This window comes from Diaphorina citri, unplaced genomic scaffold, assembly GCF_000475195.1.
Source record: "Diaphorina citri unplaced genomic scaffold, Diaci psyllid genome assembly version 1.1 scaffold1359, whole genome shotgun sequence".
Lineage (NCBI taxonomy): Eukaryota > Metazoa > Arthropoda > Insecta > Hemiptera > Psyllidae > Diaphorina > Diaphorina citri.
Window position 1 is genome coordinate 53,569 of NW_007378786.1, and position 16,991 is coordinate 70,559.

At 36.4% G+C, this 16,991-nt stretch overlaps 1 protein-coding gene across 1 annotated transcript in view; it reads left to right on the forward strand.

The window, feature by feature from the left end:
* Positions 1–5,144, forward strand: part of LOC103515511 (transcription elongation regulator 1-like) — a gene marked incomplete at its 5' end in the record, with an annotated part of 48,886 nt that extends 43,742 nt beyond the window's left edge. Inside the window, one exon of the mRNA XM_008480446.3 lies at positions 4,912–5,144. Coding sequence (XP_008478668.2) covers positions 4,912–4,953 — 42 coding nt within the window. The remainder of the gene's footprint in view (positions 1–4,911) is intronic.
* Between the last annotated feature and the right edge of the window lie 11,847 nt (positions 5,145–16,991).

Consider the following 16,991-nt stretch of genomic DNA (forward strand, 5'->3'; position numbering starts at 1 on the left):
AAGTGACGTCGCACAATGTGTATAGTACACAAGTCAATAAATTACAATATTTTCGCCTATCCCACCTGAGTGGGAAAAGGCTAAAAAGAAAATGTCTCAATTGACATGGAAATAAACGCACAAGTTTTTTTTTTTAAGGGTTAATTAAAATTAACGCATAAGTTAGTGTTTTAAGGGTAATTAATGGCCAACTTGGCGAAAATTTTCTCTTTCAAATTCCAATTTTTCCTGGTGCAAAGTGATAAAGAAAATCTTGGTATGTTTTTTGGTTCCCTACCGTATATTTTAGAAGAAGTAGGTCCATTGGCCTATTAAGCCCGACCTTATTAGACCTTTTGTGACTGCTCCCTACTGTAATTTAGTCTTTATTTTTACTTTCTATTACTACAGTATAGCAGAGTTATACTAGTAATGAAAGTATTGCAATCGGTCCAAATTTTTATTCATAAAAAAAGGATGAAAGTGGGTTTTTTCCGATTATTCCTGTAAAGAATCCCTATTATTGCCACACTCCGTTAGAGATTTGGAACTCAGTCTGCTCAGTTGACTTGTGTACTCTCTTCGATGAATTTTTGTCATTTTAATTTGTTATTTTTGTTCTTTTTTTTTACAATTTTCATTATTTTATTTGTTATATTTTATTTGTTCTTTTAGTTCTACAAAATAACCTGTACCTACCAGAACAGCATGAAGAGGTTTGTAGTTCGATTCCGCTTCTAATCCTATCTCAGTATCAACATAATCCACCCTGGTCCAGTTTATTGCAAGTCCGTTAGTAGTGCGCGGTTTAATACGGTCAGATTATTTATTTACATTTTTTAGCACAGTTTTTGGTTTTTTAAAGAAGTTATTTTTTCTTCATTTATTTTCAAATTCACGGGAAATCCCATGTTTTAATTTTTATTTGAACTAGTCAGTGGAGAGGTAAATCAATTTCCTTGAAGGAGATGGTTCCTCTATATTGAACAATTTGTACCATTTTTTGGCGTGTAAAAAAAAATCGAATTATCTAATCCAAGTGCGAAGAATAATCTCGTTATTCTAGAATAGAATAGAATAGAATATACCTTGTTTATCCTGCCCGAATAGGACTGAAAAGTCCCTTTACCCCTAGGTGCTGATGAATTTTCGGACAATTATTATTATTATTATTATCCTCAGTAGAGACGGTATCGGAAGAGTTATAATAGGTAAAGGCATAAAAAAATTGGGCCTAGCCAGTCTAATTATGAGTAGTTAGATTGGAAGGTAGCGCGTCTGCCTTGTAAACACTCGGTCACGGGTTCGATTCCCGGTCCAGGGCCGGTGCAGACTTTAACTTAAACAAATGAGGTTGGTTCGTTCTCGGAACGGCTGGCTTTCTCCTATCCTGTCCTCCTTCTCTCTTCGATTTCGGGGCGATAAGACCTTAGCAGTTACAGTTCCCTCTGTCAAACCTCTTATATAGCCAGCCTAGTTAGCTTGGTTGGTAGTGCGTCTGCCTTGTAAACGCTAGGCCGCGGGTTCGATTCCCGCCCGGGGCGGATTTTATCCTGATGGGATAATGTTCGTTTTGTTACAGTTCCCTCGATCAAACCTCCTATGAAGGTTCATTTTTCGCCCGGGGCGAACTTTATCCTAAGCAGATAAGGTTCGTTCTCAGAACGGCTGGCTTTCTCCTATCCTGTCCTCCTTCTCTCTTCGATTTCGGAACGATAGGACCTTCCTTGTTTGAGTTCCTTCTATCAAACCTCTTAGACCTACTAATATCTCTACCTACCTACCTACATGATCCCCATGTTTCCTGGACCTGACATGATCTGGTTCCCACATTATCGCCAGACAATACCTAATAATTATTATGAATATTACAAATCTTATGTTTTAAAATATGTATTATTATTTATTACCTACTGTTTTGTTGTTGTACCTAACATCTGACCTAGAAACTGATATGCGAAATGTACAGGGTGGATGTCAAACCTCTTATATAGCCAGCCTAGTTAGGTAGTTAGCTTGGTTGGTAGTGCGTCTGCCTTGTACACTGCATAGTGTTACTGTCAAATTTTCCCGACATGGCGGGGGGCTACCGCGTTCATTAATAACCGCTAAAAGTGCCAAAAAGTCAGCCTAGTTAGCTTGCAGAGTAGTAAGTCTGTCTTTTAAGCGCTAGGCCGCGGGTTCCATTTCCGCCCTGGACAAACTTTATCCTGAACCGATAATGATCGTTCTCGGAACGGCTGGCTTTCTCCTATCCTGTCCTCCTTCTTTCTTCAATTTCGGGAATGAGAGAACTCCATTATTACAGGAGTATTACTCCATTATTACTAGCTTTTCTTCGTACAAAATAGGTTCCAAAAGTTCTTCCGCCTTCAGAGAATCGACAAAGTTCAAGTCTACCTACCAAGCTTATTACCTTTATATGATACAATGGATACACGTTCCACAATGGATATAAAGGTAATAAGTTTGGTAGTTACCTATTTCATAACTTTATAACCTAGGATGTCTAATATAAACATATTTAATAATAATTCAAAGGAACTCCATTATTACAGGAGTATTACTCCATTATTACTAGCTTTTCTTCGTACAAAATAGGTACCTCTCCAAAAGTTCTTGCGCCTTCAGAGAATCAACAAAGTGTCTACCTACCAAGCTTATTTATATGATACAATGGATACACGTTCCACAATGAATATAAAGGTAATAAGTTTGGTAGTTACCTATTTCATAACTTTATAACCTAGGATGTCTAATATAAACATATTTAATAATAATTCAAATTTATACCCTTATCCTTATCTTTCCCACTTTGTTCTCTGTTCCAGAACGGGCAGTATCAACAAGAACAACGGCATAGCCACTCCCTCCTCCTCTAACGCAGGTCTGCTACAGTACCGTGTGGACTCTAGATTACCCGTAGTCATGGCTAGAATGCTACCTACCTCAGGTCTCTACTATGTCCTGCCCCAATTGATGCCTTTAAACTTCTATCCAAAAAATCATTCAAAAGTGAACTTGAACACCGATTTTGATATGTTATTTCCATCATTAGACCAAATAATTAATAAAGATGTTCTTAAAAAAAAATGTGCTGCTCAAAAAGGATCCTTTAGCTCCAGCAATAAACTACTCCTATTGTTGTGGTCCATTTCTCGAACAATACTGATTAAAAAAATTCAGTACCTTGACTCAAATTGAACCCACGCCCTCCTAATTACCAGGTGAGCGAGCGTCTTCACCCCAACACCACAAAATCATAAGTAAAAGTAAACAAAGATACTGTTAATTAGGCTTGCCAAATATCCAAAATGTCGATTCGGGACGCGAATATAATTGCCAAATCCGCGAACATAATCGCAAAATCCGCGAACAAAATCGCCAAATCCGCGACCATAATCGTCAAATCCGCGAACATAAAATACATTGGAGAAAACAAACATATTGAAAATCGGTTGTACCACGTTGCAAATTTTTGGCATGCTGGAACAACATATTATTATCTTTCTCCTCAATTTCTGACATTTTTCCATTTTTTCTCTTTTGGGTCCCACAGTTGGGTCCGTTGTCCAAAGTTGATTTTGAATCAAAAGTTCGATCAAAAAGGTTCTACTGTACCCGTATGATCGTTTTTGGGTGGTAGTGTACGAATGAGAAGGTGTAGGGAGTTTATAAAACGGTTGATAATGTGAGACTAGTCTTCATTGTGTGTGTTCCAGATATTCTGGAATAGATTATAGGGTTGTTGCTTATGTGTCAATCGATCCCAAAACCAGGCTTATTTCAAAAAGTTGATAGTAGGTATTCTATGAAAAAAGAAAAGGAATACTCATGTATAGATATGTATCTAATATTTATTGATTACTATTTGGCCAAATACTGACCGGGACTTAACGAGGAAAGAAATACAAAATGTCATTTTCACTTCACCAAATATGTACCTACATACATGCATCTGGAGAAGAAAAATGAAATGTCAATAGTTCAATACTCAAAATGAAAATATCAGTTCTTTGTTTGGATTGATTGGCACATTTTCAGCAATCCGCTGAAGTTATGTAGGGAGAAATAGAGCGTACAGATTACTTTTATTTAAAAATAAGGTTTTAATGTGTCGAACTTGTGTATTTTTATACAAATCATTTGTAGGAGAAAAATGTAATGTCAATAGTTCAATACTCAAAATGAAAATATCAGTTCTTTGTTTGGATTGATTGGCACATTTTCAGCCATCCGCTGAAGTTAAGTAGGGAGAAATAGAGCGTACAGATTACTTTTATTTAAAAATAAGGTTTTAATGTGTCGAACTTGTGTATTTTTATACAAATCATTTGCATAAAGACATTAGGATTAAGGACTTAGTTTGTAAGCGTGTAAGGGTTTAAACTTTAAACATGTTGATGCCTGTCAAATGGGTTACACTTAAAAAATATATACCTACCTATGTGCAAAAAATTGTAATTTGAATGTTGAAAAATCTAATTTTAACAATGCGATATTGATTTAAAAAGAATCCCTGGGGCTATAGTTTTCTGGGATATATAGATATATACGTAATTGTGCCATTCGGTTCTTTTGCCTTTAAACTAATTAGGGAAATCCCTTGCAGAAATTGTGCCCCTCTAGAGTCTACAAAAAAAAAAACGATTCTTGAAAACTCCAACAGTTTTAAAGGAACTGAGAACTGAGGTTCAAGTTTTAACTCATTTGCATTTATTTTATCTGTTTTTGTTCCTCTGGGACAGTCAGTCTGATTTGACAAAGATGACGAAGTTCTGTATGTTTTATTAACACTTTACCAATCAATTTTAGGCCCCCATCCGGCCCTCACGGGACCTCGAAGGACATTTTTAGTTTCCTCATGAAATATTGAATTCAGTGAACTTACTACAAGTGGTTGTATTCTAATGAGATATTTTGTGTTTGCAGGTGTACCGGGGTTATGCAGGGAACAGGTTCGCGCCCTACTAAACTCTCTCGCCTTTACTCAGACCATAACGAACAAAATCCGATTGGAATCCAGGACACAAAAACCAGAAAACCAAAACACACAAGACTTTCATATCAATTTGATTTTTTTTTTTCTATTTTGTAAGGGAAAAAATAATGGTAGCTTTAAATTTAAAATTTGTAAATTTCAAATCATTTGGTGGAAAAAAAAACTATTTTGTAAGGGAAAAAATAATGGTAGCTTTAAATTTAAAATTTGTAAATTTCAAATCATTTGGTGGAAAAAAAAAACAGTGTATAGTTATATTTATAAAATTTTGTATTGTTGACGTAATTTTTTATTTGTAATGTGCTCTTTATTTATTTTTACCGGTGAAATATGTCAGATTTTGATATTTTTTTCGAGGGTACCTTGTAGTTTGGCTTTAATTATATGGGTTTATCGAAAGAACCCAATAGGTTCGTTTCAGATTTTAAGACGGTGAAAGAAACGTATATTATATTTAATAAATTGACCTCACTAAAGCGTTTGACACATTGGTGACGTAAAAAATATTTATTACCAATCTTATACTCTTGTCTAAATCTAGTTGTTTTAATCAAAAACTTCAATACATATAAGTTAGTCTAGTCTAATAATGACAAAATTTGAAATTTTAGGAAGAGTGGAAGAGGTTACGCAAGGAACGTTTTTCGCCCCAAAAATTCTATAAATTCATAATCTTGCTACCTTATCATACATTGGAGAAAACAAACATATTGAAAATCGGTTGTACCACGTTGCAAATTTTTGACATGCTGGAACAACATATCCTTCTCCTCAATTTCTGACATTTTTCCATTTTTTCTCTTTTGGGTCCCACAGTTGGGACCGTCGTCCAAAGTTGATTTTGAATCAAAAGTTCGATCAAAAAGGTTCTACTGTACCCGTATGATCGTTTTTGGGTGGTAGTGTACGAATGAGAAGGTGTAGGGAGTTTATAAAACGGTTGATAATGTGAGACTAGTCTTCATTGTGTGTGTTCCAGATATTCTGGAATAGATTATAGGGTTGTTGCTTATGTGTCAATCGATCCCAAAACCAGGCTTATTTCAAAAAGTTGATAGTAGGTATTCTATGAAAAAAGAAAAGGAATACTCATGTATAGATATGTATCTAATATTTATTGATTACTATTTGGCCAAATACTGACCGGGACTTAACGAGGAAAGAAATACAAAATGTCATTTTCACTTCACCAAATATGTACCTACATACATGCATCTGTAGGAGAAAAATGTAATGTCAATAGTTCAATACTCAAAATGAAAATATCAGTTCTTTGTTTGGATTGATTGGCACATTTTCAGCCATCCGCTGAAGTTAAGTAGGGAGAAATAGAGCGTACAGATTACTTTTATTTAAAAATAAGGTTTTAATGTGTCGAACTTGTGTATTTTTATACAAATCATTTGCATAAAGACATTAGGATTAAGGACTTAGTTTGTAAGCGTGTAAGGGTTTAAACTTTAAACATGTTGATGCCTGTCAAATGGGTTACACTTAAAAAATATATACCTACCTATGTGCAAAAAATTGTAATTTGAATGTTGAAAAATCTAATTTTAACAATGCGATATTGATTTAAAAAGAATCCCTGGGGCTATAGTTTTCTGGGATATATAGATATATACGTAATTGTGCCATTCGGTTCTTTTGCCTTTAAACTAATTAGGGAAATCCCTTGCAGAAATTGTGCCCCTCTAGAGTCTACAGCCTACAGACTGATTCTAGAAATCTAGAATAATACATTAATACATAGGTATAGCGGATAAAAAAAAAAAAAAAAAACTGAACAACACAAAATTTCAACTGATATACCTAGGTACTGAGAACCATCATAGGGATAATATTTGTTGAAAAAATAGTCTTCCATTTATCAATTACACGTATTTGCAAACAATGCGAAAATTGTCCCAACAACGAAAGGCAACCCTCCAAAAAATGCACGTAACCCATTTGACAGGTTTATTTATTTTTACATTATATATATTTGTTGAGTCAATTTTTTTCTCAAATTTGTAGGATTTGTAAAATTTTATCCAACTTTGATGATCTGTAAATAACGTTATTTTGGTTCTTTTCCTTTTTTCCCCCTATTTATTTTAACTCGAAATTTTTTGATGAAAAATCATTGTTGAAAAAATACATTTTTTTGTTAGTCTAAAAACATATAGTACACACTATTATTTTAGAAAGTAGTTTTTCCAAGTTTTTATTTACCTATATGAATGAATTTGTTTCCATTATTTTTTTTTTTTTTTTTTTTTTTTTTTTTTTCTTGGGAAAACCTTTTTAATTTTTTTCCTTTCATTTTTTTTGAATTTGTTTCCATTATTTTTATCGTAGGTAAACCCCTATTAATTTATTACCTTCAATTTCGTTTCTCCGTAAATTTTTCATTTTTCAAGACATCACAGAACTTAATATTAAAATTTATTCAACATTTCAAACATCTTGGTCTCATTCCAAGAAAAAAACAAATACTAAAATAAAAATGAGATAAGTCCAAAAAGTTATCGAAACTTTAGTGCTATAGGCTCTTTTGATCTATAAGACAATTAAAAATGTTTGGAAATTATTCAAGAACACGTTTTAACCCATTGAGAAAAAAAAAAATCCAATTTAAATTGAACCATAGGTACCTATAGCACAAAAATTCCGCACTTATTTTTCCTTTGTTCTTTCGATTATTATTTTTGGAGCCTCAAAAGTCATATTTTTTCAACCCCCATTATTGTTTGAAGAATTTATTGTGTTGGTTATTTTCAACATAAAACTGGTGTACAAAGGAAAATAAATTGTACATAATTTTTACTCGTTTTAAGGCACAACTGAACAAAAATTTATTACTAAACCTACTTTTTAGACGTAGTTTTTTTATGGTACATATAAATTATGGAAAAAATCCCTGTTTCCACAAAAAAAAAGTAAAACAGTACCAGGGTTCCTAGTCCATATTTTTAGAAAAAATTAAAATTCATGTTGTGGATATAATGGTAAAATTAATATTACGTTCACATCCGGGGCCAAACTTTGAGATCGGTATGATTGATGTAAAAGAAAAACTCTGTCAAAGGCTAGAATCCCAATGAAAATCTTGATGCTAAAGTTTGCATAAAATAAATCGGAAGTAAATTTTATGCCAAACTTGAACTTTGCTCTGGCACAATTTTTCAAATATTTTACAATTTACCCTAACTAATGCTACTCCTATCAAAAATTCGTATAATCGTATGTCATCGAGACAATCCGGTTGGATAAGCCTCGACCTTATCCGGCCTCTGTATCCGGAATTCACCTCCTGGTTAGACCCGGCCTAATTTCAATGTCCAGCGCTGGGGAACCTCTATTACCTCTCTGCTTCTCGATGACATAAAAAAAGAGAAAGCCACCTAAGTAACCAGATGACTAACATTAAAACCTGAAGAAGTTGAGCATTAACCCTTGACTGCACGTTATTGGAAAAGGAGAACCTGGCATGGGCTATCCGCTCCTATACATACAGTTATCGTGGACCGTAGCGCTCGCCTTCTAAGTGCTAGGTCGCGGGTTCGATTTCCGTCTGGGGCGAACTTTATCCTAAACAGATAAGGTTCTTTCTTGGAACGGCTGACTATCTCCTATCCTGTCTTCCTTCTCTCTTCGATTTTGGGACGATAAACCTTAGCAGTTACTGTTCCCTCTGTCAAACCTCAAAATAAGAAGAAGAGGAAGGAGGAGGAGAAGAAGAGGAAGAAGGAGGAGGAGGAGAAGAAGAAGAAGAAGAAGAAGAAGAAGAAGAAGAAGAAGAAGAAGAAAAAGATGGTGAAGAAGGAATTCTACACATTGCTTCGAACGGAAATCAAACCCTCGACTTTTTTATGGCGTGAAAATTTAGCTCCAGCTTACAAGGTAGACGCGCTACCTTCCACGCTAACTAGGCTGGCTTAGGGTTAATTTCCGATACTTTTTTATTTAGATTCATTCGAGTGTGCCAACATAGAATTATAATGTTACTTATTCTGTTATTTCAGATATGCCCGGGAGTATGCAGACCCATACCTAGGTGCCACAGGATCAATAGGACCACTACCTACCTATGGGGTAAGTAACTTGCCCAAACAAACAATAATACCTGGTAATAAGGTAAAAAAAAAAAACGATTCTTGAAATCTCCAACAGTCCAAAGGAACTGAGAACTGAGGTTCAAGTTTTAATTCATTTGCATTTATTTTATCTGTATTTGTTCCTCTGGGACAGTCAGTCTGATTTGACAAAGATGACGAAGTTGTTGTTGTTGTTGTTGTTGTTGTTGTTGTTGTTGTTGTTGTTGTAGCGGCTTTAGCTTTCGCCGAATGGTGTTGGCAGAGTAAAGCTTAGTTTCCCAAGTTACACTTAACGCACAAGAAAGGAGATTGACTCAAGTTATACTTAAGTGACATCGCACAATGTGTATAGTACACAAGTCAATAAATTACAATATTTTCGTCTATCCCACCTGAGTGGGAAAAGGCTAAAAAGAAAATGTCTCAATTGACATGGAAATAAACGCACAAGTTTTTTAAGGGTTAATTAAAATTAACGCACAAGCTAGTGTTTTAACGGTAATTTGGCCAACTTGGCGAAAATTTTCTCTCTTTTTCAAATTCCAATTTTTCCCGGTGCAAAGTGCCACTTTTGAATTTTTTGTCATTATCTAAAGAAAATCTTGGTATGTTTTTTGGTTCCCTACCGTATATTTTAGAAGAAGTAGGTCCATTGGCCATTGAAGCCCGACCTTATTAGACCTTTTGTGACTGCTCCCTACTGTAATTTAGTATTTATTTTTATTCATAAAAAGGGATGAAAGTGGGTTTTTTCCGATTATTCCTGTAAAGAATCCCAATTATTGCCACACTCCGTTAGAGATTTGGAGCTCAGTCTGCTCAGTTGACTTGTGTACTCTCTTCGATGAATTTTTGTCATTTTAATTTGTTATTTTTGTTCTTTCTTTTTACAATTTTCATTATTTTATTTGTTATATTTTATTTGTTCTTTTATTATTATTTTATAAAAATTATAAATTATGTAAAGAAAAAAAATTAATAATAATAAAAAGAATCTCATTCGTACAAAAATTTAAATAAAGAAAAATGTGCTTGTGTGTTTACTTTTCTTCTTTCTAACTGTTGGAGCACCATTTTTTTTAATCTACCAAGGCTAATCAGGCTTGAAGCAACCGGGTGGCATTCATGGATGAAAATTCCATGGTAGAAATAATCATTCTGGAAAGAATCAAGACAAACAAGCAGGGTCCGTCCCTCCGGGAATTTTGTACCTAATGATTCGTATTGTACGGAAATGTCATTGACACAAAACAATAGCCCGGGACCCTAACAACAATGTTAGTAGGTACCTACTTAACATATCTTCTTGTCTGACAAATGATAAAATCTATTAAGGTACTTGTTGTCCATCAACGGTCTCCAAAATAACTTTCTCCTCCTCCTTCTTCTTCTTCCTCTCCTCCTCCTCCTTCTTTTTTTCCTCCTTCTTCTTTTTCTTCTTCTTTGTCTTCTTTTTCTCCTCCTAGTTCTTCTTCTTTTTCTTCTTCTTCTTCTTCTTCTTCTTCTTCTTCTTCTGTTCTAGTTCAGATAATTTGGTTGCTATTTGCCTCTGTTCAGCCCGTAGATTTTGGAATCCATTGTACACTTCTTCATCTGTTAGTTTCATAGGCCTCTCTATCTCGACTCTCGTATTACCACAAATTATTTTCTTTCTCCCCTTCTCTTCTCTAATGTTTTCTATGTCTTTATATTATATTGGCCTTCCTCCTCTTCTTTTTCTTCTTCTTTGTCTTCTTTTTCTCCTCCTAGTTCTTCTTCTTTTTCTTCTTCTTCTTCTTCTTCTTCTTCTTCTTCTTCTTCTTCTCCTCCTTTTTTTTCTCCTCCTCCTTCTTCTTCTTCCTCTCCTCCTCCTCCTTCTTTTTTTCCTCCTTCTTCTTCCTCTCCTCCCCCTCCTTCTTCTTCTTCTTCTTCCTCTCCTCCTCCTTCTTTTTTTCTTCTCCTCATTCTTCTTCCCCTGCTTTTTTTATTGTTCGATGGAGCGGCCTCATCTTCTTCTTGGTCTCGGAGAAATTTTCACGCTATGAAGAAAGATGGTATACGTAGAATTATTGATATAGGATGCGGGAAGTGAATGGTTTGGTTATTGGAATATTGGATGTTAGTGGGTAATTATTGGATTCTTCACCAATCGTAGTGGATATTTCAATTTGATGGATCCACAGGGGCGGATTTCGAGAACTAAGCGCGGCCTTATGTCGGGCGCAGATATATTTACCATCTCATCTCAATCTTACTTATGTTTTTTTTTTCAAGAGGTTTGACTGCTATGGTCTTATCGTCCGAAATCGAAGAGAGAAGGAAGACAGGATAGGAGAAAGCCAGCCGTTCCGAGAACGAACATTATCCCATCAGGATAAAATCCGCCCCGGACGGGAATCGAACCCGCGGCCTAGCGCTTACAAGGCAGACGCACTACCAACTAAGCTAACTAACTTTTAAAAGTGCGATAATAAGTTGTAATAATATCCACTTAATAGTCGTGAGATTATGTTACGTATAGGTCTTACTTCTGTATTTATCATACACTGAAACGGGCCGACCCTTTATTGTGGTTTTTAAAGATGAGTGTTCCACCGCCGTTTTTATTTCGTAGCAATAGAACAACTGCTACATTAGACGCTTGTGGTCTGTGTCGTAGCATGCCCATCCCGTAGTATACCTCTCATCAGATGGGCGAGAAGAGGCACAATACTCCCCATTTAGGTGCTGGGTCAACACGAGAACACCAGAGAGTAACCCGTTGAAATATTTGCAATCGAAAAACGAGTACAAATTTTTGTCGATGGTGGGATTCGAACCCGGGACCTTCTGCATGGCAAGCAAGCGCGTTACCACTGGACCAACCGTGCCCCCGTTACCACTGGACTAACTTAAAACACAATTAACTTTTTAAATTTGGAGTAACAAATCTGATTGGCTGAAAAAATTGAGATCAACCAATCAAATTGCCAGAATGAATCAGGAATTTTTTTACAGGGGACCGAGAAGGACTTCTGGGCCACCCTGTAGGTATAGTACATATTATAATCTAGATATTCTAGAGAGCCGAGACTAGTAAAGGCTGCACAAAACTTTGTATGCTTCCTCCAGTCAGATCAGTGGTGAAGTCATTAAGTATCTCAAATTAGATCCTCGACAAAACCTGTAGAAATAAATCCTCACAATACGAAGGTAGGTAGATCTTAATAATAATGATGGTTTATTTATTTATTGTAACCTGAACAACGTCTTTCTTTTGTTCCTATATAGGTAAGTACGATTGGTACCTACTTTAAAACTCACTTGAATTCGCCCGCCGACGCTACTGTTCGTGATGGGATGATGGTCCGTATGGTGACTAGGCACGGGGCGCCCGGGCCGACCCGAATGAATATCCGGACTCCCTGGTGACGTCACTAGTACGCTCGGCTTATCTCGGACGCGCTCGTATACATCTGCCGACAGAGAACGAAGGCGGGGAGGGTGAGAATGGGGGCGGGGCTTGAGTACAAGGAGGGGCTTGATAATAGGGCGTGGTTTAAGGACAACAAGGAGGGGATTTAGAAGAGTTGGGGCTTGAAAACGGGGGCAGGGCTTCGTGAAGGAGAGAGGTTGTTTAGGAACAAGGGGGGTTTGAGAATGGGGTGTGGTTTAAGGACAAGGAGGGGATTGAAAAGGTTTCTTGGCTTGAGAATGGGGCGGAGTTTAGAACAAGGAGGGGATTGAGAAGAAGACAGGGCTTGAGGATGGAGGAGGGGCTTCGTGAAGGAGGGAGGAGATGGTTGAGAACAAAGAGGGATTTGAGAAGGGGGCGGGGCTCAAGAATGGGGGCGGAGTTTAAGAACAAGGTGGGGATTGAGAATGGGGGCGTGGTTTAAGAATAAAGAGGGGTTGAGAATGGGGGCGGGGCTTCGTGAAGGACAGTTGGAGCTTGAGAACGGGGGCAGGGAGTTGGGGCTTAAATTCGAAAAAATCGACCCTTCGGACGAAAGAAAAATTCGTTGAGTGTGATCTGGCTGCTACAAGATTTCTGAAAAAACTGTGTAGGTGCAAAGTGCTGTTAGAATTCAGTGTGTTTGGTGTGATGATCAATTTTGGAAGAACTTTATAGCCAGAGGATTAGAAGATTAGATCTTGTTCAGCAAAGAATCTGTAAGTGAAAACGTTTTGAATTAGGGTAAAGATTAGAGTTCTGTACAAGATTAGAGTGGTCGACGGAGTTAAGTTTGGTGAACATCTGGATGGGTGCCTATAACATACGGAAGACATTGGATTAAAAGTGACAGTTGTTTACAGCACTTTGAAAATTGAAACACATAAATACAATTATTAGTAAAATGGAAATTCATTATTTGTTAATGTTCTCTAACAAATGTACGTCATAACTTGTGAATTTGTATTTGTGAAGGAAGATTCACCCCCGTCCTAAGTGTGACGTAGAATAGAATAGAATATACCTTGTTTATCCTGCCCGAATAGGACTGAAAAGTCCCTTTACCCCAGCAGTCTAAACAAGGTCTCGTATATTTGATGGGTTAAAGAATAATACATACAACTAACAATTCAGTAAAAAGACCTTGCTTAACTAGAAAAAAAAGGTAAATGTAAACTAGCTCATAGGTAAATGTATAGTCAGAGAACAGTACACATCGTCCATTTTATTGAAAATCTCCGGAAAATTGCCGAGGTAACTACCTACTTACTTACCACCTAAAAAGATTTAGATGCAAAAGTATTTTATATTTTACTTTGATAGGTATGTCTGTTTGAATTGTAGGTAGGTACCTACCTATTTTTATGACCCGTTTTTTTTTTTTTTTTTTTCCCCATGAATCATAACCATAACATAGAAACATAGGTAGGTTAGGTAGGTAAATCATAGCTATTAGCTATCATGTTCACTGTCACTGAAGGTATTTCTTGATTGACAATAAACACGACTTTTTTTGTCTCTAAAATTGTTTGTTAATCTCTAAATCTCTATTCACCATCAATCCTTAAGAAGTGTCTGTCAAATTAGCTCGTAGATAATTCACATAACACAGATACCTACCTACCTCATCATTATATTGATGATATTTTAAAAAAATAAATGCAAATAATTATTTAGAAAAGAATCTTCACAAATTAAAATGAAATTTTAAAAGACAATTGAGATTCGTCATAGGTAATTATTTCAAAAGAAAAGAATCTTCACAAATTAAAATGAAATTTTAAAAGACAATTGAGATTCGACATTCAACTAAAGAAAGTTTGGTGAGCTTTCGGGAATACTCAGATTCCCATCGTCAGACCAATAATCGTATGTCATCGAGACAATCCGATTGGATAAGCCCCGACCTTATCCGGCCTCTGTATCCGGATTCACCTCCTGGTTAGACCCGGCCTAATTTCAATGTCCAGCGCTGGGGAACCTCTACATACATTACCTCTCTGCTTCTCGATGACATAAAAAAAGAGAAAGCCACCTAAGTAACCAGATGACTAACATTAAAACCTGAAGAAGTTAAGCATTAACCCTTGACTGCACGTTATTGGAATAGGAGAACCTGGCATGGGCTATATCCGCTCCTATTCATACAGTTATCGTGGACCGTAGCGCTCACCTTCTAAGTGCTAGGTAGCGGGTTCGATTCCCGCCCGGGGCGAACTTTATCCGAAATAGATAAGGTTCTTTCTTGCAACGGCTGGCTATCTCCTATCCTGTCTTCCTTCTCTCTTCGATTTTGTGACGATAAACCTTAGCAGTTACTGTTCCCTCTATCAAACCTCAAAATAAGAAGAAGAGGAAGAAGGAGGAGGGGGAGGAGGAGAAGGAGGAGGAGAAGAAGAAAAAGATGGTGAAGAAGGAATCCTACACATTGCTTCGAACGGAAATCAAACCCTCGACTTTTTTTATGGCGTGAAAATTTAGCTCCAGCTTACAAGGTAGACGCGCTACCTTCCACGCTAACTAGGCTGGCTTAGGGTTAATTTCCGTACATTGAGTACATTATTCGAGTGTTTATAGTTCTACAATAACCTGTACCAGAACAGCATTAAGAGGTCCGTAGTTCGATTCCGCTTCTAATCCAATCCACTAACATAGTCCACTCTGGTCCAGTTTTATTGCAAGTCCGTTAGTAGTGCGCGGTTTAATACGGTCAGACTATTTATTTACATTTTTTCAGCACATTTTTTGGTTTTTTGAAGAAGTTATTTTCTCTTTATTTCTTCTCAAGTTCACGGGAAAACCAGTGTTTTAATTTTTATTTGAACTAGTCTTAAGTTAGTGGAGGAGAGGTAAATCAATTTCCTTGAAGGAGATGGTTCCTCTATAGTAAAATATTGAACAATTTCAATTTGTACCATTTTTGCGTGTAAAAAAATCGAATTATCTAATCCAAGTGCAAAGAATAATCTCGTTATTCTAGAATAGAATAGAATAGAATATACCTTGTTTATCCTGCCCGAATAGGACTGAAAAGTCCCTTTACCCCAGCAGTCTAAACAAGGTCTCGTATATTTGATCGGTTAAAGAATAATACATACTTACAACTAACAATTCAGTAAAAAGACCTTGCTTAACTAGAAAAAAAAGGTAAATGTAAATTAGCTCATAGGTAAATGTAGTCAGAGAACAGTACACATTGTCTATTTTATTGAAAATCTCCGGAAAATTGCTGTGGTAACTACCTACCTACTTACTTACCACCTAAAAAGATTTAGATGCAAAAGTATTTTATATTTTACTGTGATAGGTAGGAAGGTAGGTATGTCTGTTTGAATTGTAGGTAGGTACCTACCTATTTTTATGTCCCGTTTTTTTTTACCCATGAATCATATAACCGTAGGTAACTCATAGCTATTACCTAGCTATCATGTTCACTGTCACTGAAGGTAGGTATTTCTTGATTGACAATAAACACAACTTTTTTTGTCTCTAATAGATATTGTTTGTTTATCTCTATTCACCATCAATCCTTAAGAAGTGTGTCTGTCAAATTAGCTCGTAGATAATTCACATAACACAGATACCTACCTACCTACCTACCTACCTACCTCATCATTATATTGATGATATTTTAAAAAAATAAATGCAAATAATTATTTAGAAAAGAATCTTCACAAATTAAAATGAAATTTTAAAAGACAATTTATTGGGATTTGACATTCAACTAAAGAAAGTTTGGTGAGCTTTCGGGAATACTCAGATTCCCATCGTCAGACCAAGATCGCGAGAGAGGTGTGACAGAGGCTTAACATCAATCTTTAGTGACGCGGGTTTCACCCTCCATTGGGCAACAAGCTACTCATTCTCCCAACCAGTTCAAATTCTAAATCGCCACCACGCCACCTCCATTGTGACAATACCTAGTACCTACTGACAATGAAAAAAGTCCTTCGGAAAGTCCCATCTAGATCTTCGTTCTCACGCTAAATTGATCCATGGGATCCTTCATTCAATAGCGACAATACCTAGATACTGACAATGAAAAAAGTCCTTCGGAAAGTCCCATCTAGATCTTCGTTCTCACGCTAAATTGATCCATGGGATCCTTCATTCAATAGACTATGTAACTTTTGCAAGATATAATCGCTCTGCGAGATAAACGAGTACAAAACGTGGATTTAGAAGTGACAGGGTGACCACCTCGTTTCTCATTGGTTAAAACTAGCAGTATTGATCAGTCCGGATTTCTGATTGGTTGAAACAACACGCAGTGATCCCTGATTGGTTGAAACCATGATGTCTTCAGCCTCGATGACCTGTTATCTACACCACTGTACTGTCCTCATATGTGGACTATTCTGTCTAGGATTGTTTGATACGACGCAAGCACAGAGGCCGGCCTTCGGGAAGTGTCCGCATTTGAAAACGGTGGACAATTTTGACGTCCAAAAGGTAAGTTTTAGTTAATCATAAATATAGGTACAAGTTAGAAAAAAGAATCTTACGTATTCTTGAGAGT